Source organism: Tursiops truncatus, chromosome 9, assembly GCF_011762595.2.
Source record: "Tursiops truncatus isolate mTurTru1 chromosome 9, mTurTru1.mat.Y, whole genome shotgun sequence".
Taxonomy (NCBI): domain Eukaryota; kingdom Metazoa; phylum Chordata; class Mammalia; order Artiodactyla; family Delphinidae; genus Tursiops; species Tursiops truncatus.
The window spans coordinates 104,921,271-104,933,487 of record NC_047042.1 but is presented as its reverse complement, the minus strand read 5'-3'; the positions used below and the strand labels follow the sequence as shown (position 1 = coordinate 104,933,487).

The 12,217-nt window shown below is 45.6% G+C and overlaps 1 protein-coding gene across 9 annotated transcripts in view; it reads left to right on the top strand.

The window, feature by feature from the left end:
* The window catches only part of NCAPG2 (non-SMC condensin II complex subunit G2), a 62,025-nt gene that overhangs the window by 18,474 nt on the left and 31,334 nt on the right, over window positions 1-12,217 (top strand). For 8 of the 9 annotated variants that reach the window (XM_033863570.2, XM_033863569.2, XM_033863568.2 and 5 more), the window contains 5 exons: window positions 190-285; window positions 928-1,053; window positions 6,341-6,520; window positions 7,594-7,746; window positions 11,834-12,056. In XM_033863570.2, the coding sequence (XP_033719461.1) occupies window positions 190-285; window positions 928-1,053; window positions 6,341-6,520; window positions 7,594-7,746; window positions 11,834-12,056 (778 nt within the window). The remainder of the gene's footprint in view (window positions 1-189; window positions 286-927; window positions 1,054-6,340; window positions 6,521-7,593; window positions 7,747-11,833; window positions 12,057-12,217) is intronic. The other variant, XM_033863571.2, reaches the window with a different exon arrangement.

The window sequence follows — 12,217 nt, the reverse complement described above, 5'->3', positions numbered from 1 at the left end:
CCTTTTGCATGATTTCCATGTTCCGTGCTGTCAGCATGTCTTTCCACTGTGGTTCCTGTGAGAAAGATTTGTCAAGACTTATGAATAAGGTGCAGCCTATGCTCCCTGTTGTTTCCTCAAAGTAGGATCTTAGATGCTTTTTTGAAAACACCAATGTTACCATTCTGTTCTTCTGTTCTTGGCTCTTAGGTGCTGAGTTATCTTCATCGTCAAAAGGAAGTTCGGCAGGGAGTGGAAGAGATGCTTTACAGATTATATAAGCCCATCCTTTGGAGAGGACTAAAGGTACACGTCTTCAATAGTCTCTCTCTGTTTAGAATGCTAATTATGCTTTTGAGTTTCACGTACTCTAATTCAGAATTGCAGTAAGGCACTAGAAGTAAGACTCGAGGCTGGGAATGCTGTGAGATTTCGGGTGAATATTTTATTCTTTTATTAAAAGCGTTTCTTAAACTGGGAATCTGAATTGGTTTAGTGCAGACTGCACAGCTGGAAGGAGGGTAGACATGCTAATAAGTAAACCGGCAGAGCTGGGCTGTACCGTCCTGGTCCTCAGGACCTCCTGCTGGTGACTGGGGGACAAGATGACAGCACTCTGAGGAGTGGTCAGACGAGCACACGGGTAATTTTCAACACAGGTGACTCTGGTGTTGGGAGCGGGACATGATGGTCACTGTTTCTTAATGACACAAGATGGGCTTTGAAGCAAGGAAACATCTTTTAATATCTGTCGACATGGAGCTGGGAGTTCAGCTTCACTTAAGGAAGGTCTCACAAGTTTGGTTAGTTTAAATGTTACAGTTGTCTTTAATTTGTAGATAAGTCTATATTGAGACACTAGAAGCATTACTTTAGGAATTCTACACTGAAGCCTTTGAATGTCAGCTCGCTCTTTGGATTCTGAACCTCTTCTTTCAACTATTCCAGGCCAGAAACTCGGAAGTCCGGTCCAATGCTGCACTGCTGTTTGTTGAAGCATTTCCTATTAGGGATCCAAACTTTAATGCCATTGAGATGGATAGCGAAATTCAGAAACAATTTGAAGAACTCTATGTATGTATTTCATGTGGTCGAGCTCTTTAAGCCTTCAGCTCTATCTGGGCCTCGTGTGGGTCCTGGCCATCCCCCCGTAACTGCCCTGTGCTGACCCCACATGGCAGACTTTCCAGATCTTGACATTCTTCAAGGAAATCCATTCTCTCCCTGGTACCTCTGTGACAGTGTGGACTCGTAATCTGTTTCCTCTTCCTCTCAGTCTCCTCTAGGACATCTAGTCGTTTATTGTGGGTAGTTCTAAGCGTCTTACGTTTGTCCCCGTCACCCTAGCAGAGAGACATTGTAACAGTGGTTAGGACAGACGCTGTGTTTGATTCCATCCCTCGTTTGATAGCTGTGAAGCTTGGGGCAAGTTTGGGCACTGACTTTTCTGTCTTCATCTGTGAAGCGGGCACGGTGATAGTGCCTGCTGTAAAGTTGTGTGGCAGCGTTGTGAACAAACACACACTGGTTATGTTTTAAGGCAAGTAACGCCTGTTGCAATGGATGTTTTTCAGATGACTGACTTTTCGAATGAGACGTTAGGACATCAGGATGCGACATTTATTTCCAAGGGGTGTCTCGAATCTTTTCACCTGGTGGGAGAGTGTGAGCCTCTGCTTCTTTCTCTACAGCCCTTTACATTTGCAGGGTCTCCTGACACAAGCTAAGAAATATTACTTATTGTCCTAGTTAGTAGAATAACATTTTAGGAGGTGATAGCAAAGATGCCATGGTGATGGTTACCCGTAGCAGCCCTAGGCAGCCCTACAGACTTCCTCTAGGCAGCCCTACAGACTTCCCCTAGGCAGCCCTACAGACTTCCTCTGGTTGGTTTGTTTTCTGATCTCCTATGAAAAATCTCAGACATGCAGAAAGTTGAAATAATAGTATAATGAGTATGTGTCTACTTACCTCTTCACATGCATTCACATATGTGCATTCACATATACATGCATAAACACCCAGCCACACACACAGACACACGCACCCCTAAAATGGACAGTCATTAGTATTTTGCCATGTGTGCCTCACCTACATGTATGTTTATTTACAAGTCCCTTTGAGGATCATGGTTAATTTTGTGGAAAGATGTTGTTGGGCAAACCAAAACTAGATTTTGGTAGCTTTTAGCCATAAAACTATGAAAAAAACTTTTGCTCTTTTTAATGCAGGTGTCCAATCTATGAACCACCTCTGTTTTTGCCTGAGTGTTTAAGTCTCTGCATTTGAATGCAAAGGTGGAGTGTGTGGCGGTGGCCCAGCTCCCACCCCTCCTACATTGGACCCGTTGTGTTACTTGCCTACAGTGATTGCTTGGCCCCAGCCGCTGACCTGACTGTATACGAGGACGACGTTGCAGGACTGGGGCCACCTGTCAGCCCGCAGATGGCAGTTTGCACAGTGATTAGCGTGGGGTCAGGCATTTTGTTCCGAATGCCGGTTCCCACCTAAGAAGTCTGATCTCTTTCAAATTACTTCCTCTCTCTCTAGTCCTGGTTCTTCTTTAAATCTGGGAATAATATTTTATAGGATTGTGATGAGGTTTCAGTGAAAATTTGTGTATAAAGCATTTAGCTCAATCCCTAGCCCTAAGATGACAGTGGTTATAGCTGTACAAAAGGACATTAAAATATGTAAAGGGTTGTAACTGTCACACACAGTCCTCTATAACTCAGAGCAGTCTATATTCGGATTAATCACGGTGAGTTTTGTATTTGTTTTATTAACTATTTAAAAAATAAAAATTATTGCATGCTATTTTGTTCGAATTTAAGGAAAGAAAAGCACTAAAAGATTGTCAAAGTCACTTAAGTGTTTTTTTTTCAGAACAAGAAATATTAAATTCTAAATAATTCCTTTAAATTAAAAAAATGGTAGGTTGTAGAAAACATGTTATGCATGTACATGTATAATATAACATGTACATATTATACATGTACATGTTATAGTTAGTTTTTAAAGTTGCATATGTCTTAGTGGAGACAGGGTTATGTTTTTCAGGTAGCAAAACTTAGTCAACAATCTAAGAAAAATGAGATGTCACTGTCAAAACATATTTAAAACAGCAATAACAGGTTTTCCACTCTAAGTCTTGTTTGGGATGAAAACTGATAGGGAAAGGCTCATGTGTAAGCAGCAGGTCCTCTGGAAGCCTGGAATCACCTTCGGAAGTGCAGTGAACGTGCTGAGGGGGTGATGGTAGCCAGCGAGTGTGAGAGCCGAGAGAGTCTCGGTGGGTCCTACCTTGCTGCAGGGCGTCCTTGGGGAGGCAGGTGCCTCTAACTGTTTGAGCCCTAAAATGTTCTTTATTTTTCTGTGACAGTTTACAGTTTGTCCAGGTCGAGAATTTTGTATTCAAAATCATTTTATTCCAGGACTGCCAAAATATTTTGTATTGTTTTCTAGTGTCGAGGGTATCTGAAACTTTAAGGATGTTTTCCTTTATCTTTTGATTTTTTTCTGCTGCTGTAGCATGCAATTCAGTCCATTGGTTTGAATCTTAGACAAAGGGAACCTTCTTAATCTTTTTCTTTTCTACTTTCCAGTGTCTGTTTGTTTCTAACTTCTTTTATGAAGCAGGGCAATGTAGTAGTTAAGTTAATAACAGTAGTAGTTAAGAGCAGGAGTTGTTTCTGTAGAGGACCAGACAGAAGTGATTTTAGGTCTGTGGGCCACGTGGTCATAGCTGTCCCATCTGCCGCTGTGGCACAAAGGCGGCCACACGTGTACAGGGAGGAGCAGGGGTGGCTTGTTCCAATGAAACCAATCCACAGACACCAAAGTGTGAATTCCATGTAATAGTCTCGTGTCACAGAATATTATTCCTTTTACCAACCATTCAGAAGTGAAAAACCATTCTCACGCCCTGTGGACCACACAGGGATAGGCATGGGCCAGTCTGGCCTGTGGGTTGGTGGTGAGTTCATGACGCTGCTGGATCAGGGCCTGAGTAGGTGGCAGCAAGTCTTGTGGGGTGGACGGGGTGGGGGGAGTCCAGGAAGTGAGGGCAGCGTTGACCCTGTGTCCTGCACGCTTTCTGCTCTGCTGTTTCTCCAGCTGGAGTGGAGGGAGGCCTTGTTGGAGGTGGCAGATCGAGGCCTCCATGCATGCCTGTGGTTTGGGAGGTGCAGTGGTTCTCCTCATAGAAACCGCTTTACAAGTCAAGTGCCCTCGTCTTGGTGACAGTGTGATTGATTGGAGACACAGATGTGGGCCCTGACTCCTGTGGGACTGTGTGTTGCAAGGTGATTATCCAGAATTATTTTTGAGGAATAATGTTGGAAGTAATTCATAGAAAACAAAAGCCTTAAAACCTGTGAATTCCTAATGTTCTCTTCTGTTTTTTATTTTATTTATTTTATCTTTTTTCCTCACTGTTTTCTCAAGTGACCTGTCGTCTTCACTTTTCCATCCCTATTTTGAATAAAGGATTGGGTTGAAGAGGCAGCTGGCCTGGGTTTTCTCTGGTTGTGCAGAGCTGAGTATTAGTAGCTTCTTCCTTGTCTGCTGAGTTGGCCGTGGTTTTTCATCCATGCACAGGGCTTGTCAGCAGACGGGGTTCCCCTTGGGCTCTGCGTGAGGAACAGGCCAGCTGGTGCGCACCGTCCCTGGGTGGGGAAGGAGGGGTCTTTCCTGCTGCGTGGCGTCCTCTCCTTTCTTCTTTCTCGTGGAGGTTGTGGAGTTATTGTTGGCTCTCCTGTGAACCTGGCCCCCAGCGTCTGTTTCGAGACCTTCCCGGCAGGTCGCTTACGCCCGAGCTGCCCTGTGTCCGCTGAGTCCTGACCCTGGGCTGGGGCTGGTCTGAGCTCTGTGTGGGCTCAGCAGGGTCCGCCTGCAGCCCTCTGTCCTGCGGTATGTGGAGCGGTCCCTTGCTTGCTCTTTCCCGCAGGACCCCTTGGTGTTTGCAACACCGCCAGGGAGGAGAGGAAGGAAGTACTTACTCATCCCCAGCTCGGCCTTCTTTTGGTCTAGTCATGGAGTAAGGGTTATTTTTGTTTTTAAACTTTGAATTAGAAAGTTTCACATGTAGCAGTAGAGGGCCTTGTACAGTGAACCCCATGTGCCCCCAGACAGTCCCGGTGATACTGACCTGGGCCCACTTGGTTTCCTCTTCCCTGTTTTGAAGCAGATCTGAGCAAGCATTTCAACTCTAATTACTTCAGTAGGTATCCCTAAAAGACAGGGACCCTTTTTTACTTTCATTTTTATTTATTTATTTATTTTTGCGGTACGCGGGCCTCTCACTGTTGTGGCCTCTCCTGCTGCGGAGCACAGGCTCCAGACGCGCAGGCCCAGCGGCCACGGCTCACGGGCCCAGCCGCTCCACAGCACGTGGGATCTTCCCGGACCGGGGCACGAACCCGTGTCCCCTGCATCGGCAGGTGGACTCTCAACCACTGCGCCACCAGGGAAGCCCCAGGGACCCTTTTTTAAAGCATAATCCTACCACTGGCACAACTAAAGTAAGGTGAATCGTGATTCTTTGATGTCATCAAATATCCAGTCATTGTTTTTCAGTGACATTTCAGTGATGTTTTTTCCAGTTTTGTTTGAGTCTGTGTCCGGATGAGACCTGTGTTGTGGTCGGCCGGTGTGTGTTCATCTCTTGGACGATCAGTTCCCACTTAGCAGTCACTCCCTCTCCCTCTCTCTTTTGTTCTTTCTATTTTGCTTGCTTTTGTTGTTGTTGAGGAAGCCCAATTATTCTCATTTCCCACAGAACCTAGCCTGCTTGTCACTGATACGTGCCTCTGCCCTTTGTATTTCCTGTAAGTTGGTTAAACAGAGAGTTGACTGGGGTAACGTTTGTTGTGTTAGATGCTCCACGGCTGTTGTGTCCGTCCATCAGGGGTGCATAACGTCGTCGCCACTTAATGTTGTTAGCAACCCCGGACGCCCACTGCCTGGATCGGTTCTTTACAAGCAGGGTCCCTTTATTCTGGGCTTAGTGCATTACAGCATTTTGGAAATTCATGAGAGTGGTTTAATAGGTTGTGTCTCACAGGACTGACCGAAGTCCCTGAGTGTCCCTCTGCATGGCAGGGCCTGTGTCGGGGGCCCTGCTGTCAGCAGAGTCCAGCAGACAGAGTTGGCAAGTAAGGCACAACCTGCGTCTGGATGTCCTTAAACACTCGGCTGCAGAAACGACAAGAAACTGAAGATCCCCGAGTCTGTGTGTGACTCTATGACTTGAAACGTCTGTTAGGTTGTGACTGCCCACTGTGCCCGTGTGTAAAGCCAATATTGATAAAAAACGAACTAATATAAGATAATTAAGGCTCTTTCCCTCCTGTACTTATAGAGCCTTTTAGAAGATCCTTATCCGATGGTCCGTTCCACAGGGATCCTTGGTGTTTGTAAAATAACTTCCAAATACTGGGAGATGTTGCCTCCGACCATTCTTATTGACCTTCTCAAGAAAGTAACTGAGGAGCTGGCGTTTGACACGAGCTCTGCTGACGTGCGCTGTTCTGTCTTTAAGGTAAGGTTTTAAATTATATAAGCAATGCCTGTTTATTGTAGAATAGTTCTCAAATACAGAGAAGGAATAATTTAGAAATCACCCATAGCCCTACTCCATAAATATAGCATTATTGACATTTTCGTTGTATATCCAAAGTAACCTTTTAAAAAAACAAAAGAAAAGTGGTTTCTAAAAAAATAGTCTACTTGAAATAATACTAGTTTTTAGTGTATGTGTTGGGGGGAGGGCATAGCGTTTTAGAGTAGTAGCTGCGTGTATTTAAAATTGTTTAACGTTTTTATACATTAGAATGGGCTTTGTGTGTGTACTGTGTGTCACTCTATGCACTTTAAGTAAGAGCCTACAGAATATTCTTTGTCCATCACCCAGCTTCAGCAGTTCTCAGGGTGCACCTGCTCTTGTTTCACTGTAGCTGCAGCCATTGTCCCACACACACCATTACTTTGAAGCAAATCCAGGACATTTATCAGCTCATCTGTAAACATTTCAGTGATCTTTAAAATATAAAGTCTCATAAAAATGTATATCCTAAGAGATGGAAAGAGAAGGTGGTGGAGTGCGTCAGCTCTTCAGACGTGCGTGTCTGGCCTGAGCTTGCGCCGGTCTCTCGGACGCCTGTGTGAGGTGTGGGCACAGCCGTGCGGGCCCTGTGCCCCCTCGTTTTCATGCAGCATCGAGTCAGGAAATACAGGGAATCTGGGATGTTAAGAGAACCTAAAAGGACTCATAGACTCCAGCTCTGGGGCCTCTCCATCAGGGTCCTCTGGTTTCTTTCAACTGTAATAAAACCCTTTAAAGTGTAGTTCAGAGAAAGCACCGAAAAATTATTTTGTAACCACTTCAGGCTTGTTTGAATGAAGCAAGGGATGAGCTGATTATCAGGCACTGAAGCCATACTCATTCATTAAAATATGCTTTTTGTATGAAGAGGTGTTAGAAAAGAGTTATTTTCTGTGGGTATGTGTATTTCACTAGTAGTTTTAGTAAAGATGGAACTGAATTTTTCTTACCGGAACTTTTCGTGGTTTATGTTCTAATTTTGAACTGTTTATCTTTCTCCTTTCTTGTAGTGCCTGCCGATAATTTTGGATAATAAATTAAGCCACCCGTTACTAGAGCAACTTCTGCCAGCGTTAAAGTACTGTCTCCATGACAATTCGGAGAAAGTGAGAGTGGCTTTTGTTGATATGCTGCTGAAAGTTAAGGCTGTGAGGGCTGCTAAGGTAAGGTGAACAGAGATTTTCTTACTTAAGACACGAAATATATAAGTACATTTATTTTCAACAACAAAAAGACAAAGCAGTTTTAATTCCAAGAGTTTCAGTGACTGCATTTTAAACCAGTTGGTGTCTGGTATATTCTACTAGTTGGTTGTGTCATAAAATTTTATTTGTTTTGTCAATGTATGTTTTCTTTTTGAAAGACATTAATGCAAGCAGCCCCCACCTTAAATTATATTTTTATCCTATACATGAAAGTTTTTGTTGAAATATTTAAATGCTTGGCACACAGTAAGCACTTAAAATATTACTTGAGAAAATGGTGAGTATGAGACCCCCATCCCCCCACGTTTACAGGAGGAAGCAAGGAGGTATTTGTTGGTTTGTGTGCATTTTGGTGTAAACTACTGAGGGGAGAGTGTTTTCCCTTAACTCTAGTTCTGTTCAGCTTTTGGCTAAAAATGTTAGTTATAAGGTTCTGCATTGTTATTTGCTAACACTGAATTTTCTTCTCTGCACAGTAGCTCTCTGAAATTTACTTTAAAGTGCTGTTGTGTCGAGGCCCAGGATTTGGGAACAAGCTGACGTGTCGGTCAGCGTAGGGTCAGCGCATGGCCCTGGGGTGCACTCGTGCCAGGAAATGCTTCCATGCGGCCACAGAGAGGAGCGCACTTAGGAGGAAGGGCCACTCAGCGAGGCGCGTGGGAGCGAGTGCAGGAGAGCTGTAGGGTCTGCCGGCTCCATAGGACGGGGAACATATGTGTGCATTTGCCCAGCTACGGCTCACACATCCCTGGCAGAAAACAGGAAATCGGCACCAGTCTCTGAGGCGAAGGGAGGGGACTGGATGTCTAGAGACAGGGTGCTGGGGAGGCCTTACCGCTGCAGAGGATACGCATTATTTTATGCTTTTCAAATTTTGAACTGTGAACTTTTTTCATGAGAAAAATAGAATATTTTACGTGACCCATGTGGTACAGATACCCCACGTCATGCCCAGTTGTAATGCCTTGGTACGTTTGTTGAAAATCAGTTTCTTGTGTGTGGTCTGTTTCTGGACTCTGCCTGTCCATCCTCAGGCCAGGGCCATACTTCCGAGCTCACTGCAGCTTGGCAGGAAGTCTTGCAGTGTGTGTCCTCCCGCTCTGCTCTTCTTTCAGAGCTCTTGGTGGTTTGGGGCGCTTGTATTTCCATATAAAGTTTAGAATCGGCATGTCAATTTTGTTAATAAAAAGGCTGGCTGCAATTTTGGTTGGCTTTGTTATAACAGCCTGTTGAAAGTGTAGTTCTGAATCTGAAACGGGAGTTTCCGCTAGTGTTTTGTTTGAAGTGTGCATCTGTTTGCAGAGGATCACTGAGGTGATGGCTGGTGAGGCAGTGGGCAGAGCAGGTGTTCTGAGGTTTGTGGGTCTTCCCAGGAGAACAGGAAAGACCTGGACAAAATGTCTGACTGGAGAGTTTGGGGTTTGGGGGAGTAGTAAGAGCAGAAAAGGAAGAATAATGTTTTAATGAGGTGGTTCTTTCACTGTCAATCCTTGGCTTGCACAAGCAAGGCAGAGCGTGATTTAGCTGTGAGGTCTCTGGAAAGGTTTGTTATGGGCGCACCAGCTAATTCTCCTTGAAAATCAAGGTCAGAGATTGACAGGCCTGTGGAGAGGCAGCTAACAGGAAGGGGGTCGATCATCCAGCAGGTTGGCGTGACAGGTAGTGTGCCACTGCAGTGTCTGACACTGGCCGTGCTTGCGTTGTTAGTGCACGTTGGCGCAGCCTGGCCCCCTACATATTGCTTTGAAGGAGTGAGGGGTATATATACCTCCTTACTTTCCTTGGTGAATGCTGGCAGTGCTGCACTCAGGATCTAGGAGCCACATCTTATGTGCGAAGGCCCTGGGCACGATGACATGGTAGAGAATTAAAGCTGATTAGATAAAATTATGTCCTGTGGCCAAGGGGCAGTTACCAACTTCGTTAAGTAGGCTTCTGTTTATAATTTTCATTGTCAGTGCTAGGGGTTTCAAGTTGTTTACTGTTGGTTTCGAAATTCTACATTTTTAGTATTGTATACCTGAGATTTAGGCCAAATCAACAGTTACTAATATTGAAACGTCTTTATTAAAAAAAATGGTTTTTTTAAATATGCAGTTATTATTTTTTAATTAATTAATTTTATTTATTTTATTTTTGGCTACGTTGGGTCTCTGTTGCTGCGCGCGGCTTTCTCTAGTTGCGGCGAGCGGGGACTACTCTTCATTGCGGTGCACGGGCTTCTCATTGCTGTGGCTTCTCTTGTTGCGGATCACGGGCTCTAGGCGCGCGGGCTTCAGTAGTTGCGGCTCGCGGGCTCTAAAGCGCACAGGCTCAGTAGTTGTGGCACACAGGCTTAGTTGCTCCCCGGCATGTGGAATCTTCCCGGACCGGGGCTTGAACCCGTGTCCCCTGCATTGGCAGGTGGATTCTTAACCGCTGTGCCACCAGGGAAGCCCCTATGCAATTATTTTTAACATTAGGAATGAAACACCAGTTAGCAATTTTGTTTATGGTCTTGTCTGATGTTAATATCAACCTGTGGGTAGTATGTTTAGATAAAATAAAACCTCAGGTAATTGAAGAACCCTAAACTAATCAGAATTGTTCTTCATTTTATTTTAGAAAAAGTGAATCAAAGAAAAATAGGTTAAAATGGGGAGTTTCTGGAAAGGCAGACTTGAGGGGAATGTTCACTGCAAGAAAAACCCGTGGAACCTTGGCATTTGGTGTAAGTGCCGATTGCTAGTTTCTGTTCAAGGTCGTCTGGTCTCCATGAGGGCTCAGGAGCCAACCTTTCCAATGTGAAAACCCTCTCTTTTAGGCACTGGCCCTCGATCCAGTCTCAGTGCTGTGACCTACAGTGTTTCTTGGGTATATTGGTTTCAGCAGGTCTGAACTCTGCGAGGTATTGAGACTTGAGAAGCCCCTGGTCTCCTGAGTGCCTCGGTTTCCCTCTTGGGATCTGTCTGTCACTGTGCCGGCCGCTCCGGGGTTGACACTCAGCTGGTGGCATGGCTGTCGGGCGGCACTTGTCTTTACTACGGTGACTATTTCAGAAACACCAAGTGTGCGCATGGAAGTGTTCCGGGAGCATGTCGGGGAACGGTCGTAGTGTCGGATGCTCAGACATTTCCTCGGGAGAGGGGGAGTATGTTTGTCTGAATGCGCAAGGTCCTTCTGACCTGGAGGGTGGACTGAGGTATCGTGGGAGTGAGGACAGGGCCAGGCGGGCAGCTGGCGGGAACCGGTCCCTGGGTGGGGGGTGGGGGGGAGGAGACCGGGGAGCATACTTAAGTGCTGATGAGAAAGGTCCACTGGAAGTCCTGGAGAGAGGGGACGGTCATGAGAACCAGGTCCTTGAGGAAAGTCTGTGCCAGTGGTGCTGTCCCCTTTACACAGATGAGTGTTAAGTGTTTGCACAAGTGACAGAGACAGGATTTGAACACTGTACCGTCAGAGTCTATTTTATTTCCATTATTCTGTGGTGTTTCCCCTTGTTTTGCATTTCTTGCTGAGAAGTTTGGCCCTTTTCTGTGGGCAGTGGACGACTTTGATGCTTTTACGCTGAGGGGCAGCATGACAGTCCTGCCGTGTGCAGGTGTGGGCAGTGGCTGTGAGGCGGCTCGAGGAGGCCTGTGGCCACCCGGGCAGCACTCAGCAGAGGGCGGGAGGGGTGACCGTGAGGGGTGGCTCTGTGTCCGAGGTGGGAAACGGGAGACTCACTTTAGCTTTCTGTGCCAAACCTGTTGTAGATGTTTAAATTCACTTTTCATATTAATGGGCCCAAAGTTGTGGTGTTTTAGGAAATTTTAAAATTATTAGACTGATAATCATAAGTGTCATTTGAGGGTCCACTGATGGTCCTGATGGATTATAATTAATCCCAGCAGCCTTGTGCTTATCTGCCTTATGTGTCAGTGCTTTTTAAAATACGGGTTTATTTTAATTTGTCTACAGAAGAGTCACAGATTCTGGTATAATCATTTGAGATGAATTTCCTTGAATGTAGAAATTAGTTCCTTTTTGATTATACTCTCCTTCTGCACATGTGCTTTATCCACAGTTTTGGAAAATATGCCCCATGGAGCACATTCTGGTCCGTCTGGAGTCGGACTCTCTGCCCGTCACTCGGCGCCTGGTGGGCCTTATCTTCAACTCCTTCCTGCCGGTGAACCAGCCCGAGGAGGTGTGGTGCGAGCGCTGCGTGACGCTGCTGCAGATGAACCATGCGGCTGCGCGGAGGTTCTACCAGCACGCGCACGAGCACACGGCCTGTACCAACATAGGTACCCAGCCCCGCCCCACGCCGTGAGCCTGGCGTGTTTGCTTCGTGCTCAGTGTGGTTCTTAATGAGTTCCCGTAAAGTAACACTTTAATTATTTGGGATTATAATTGCAGTGTTAGAAAATTTTGTTGAAGATACACGTAAATTAATTATTGGTTGTCT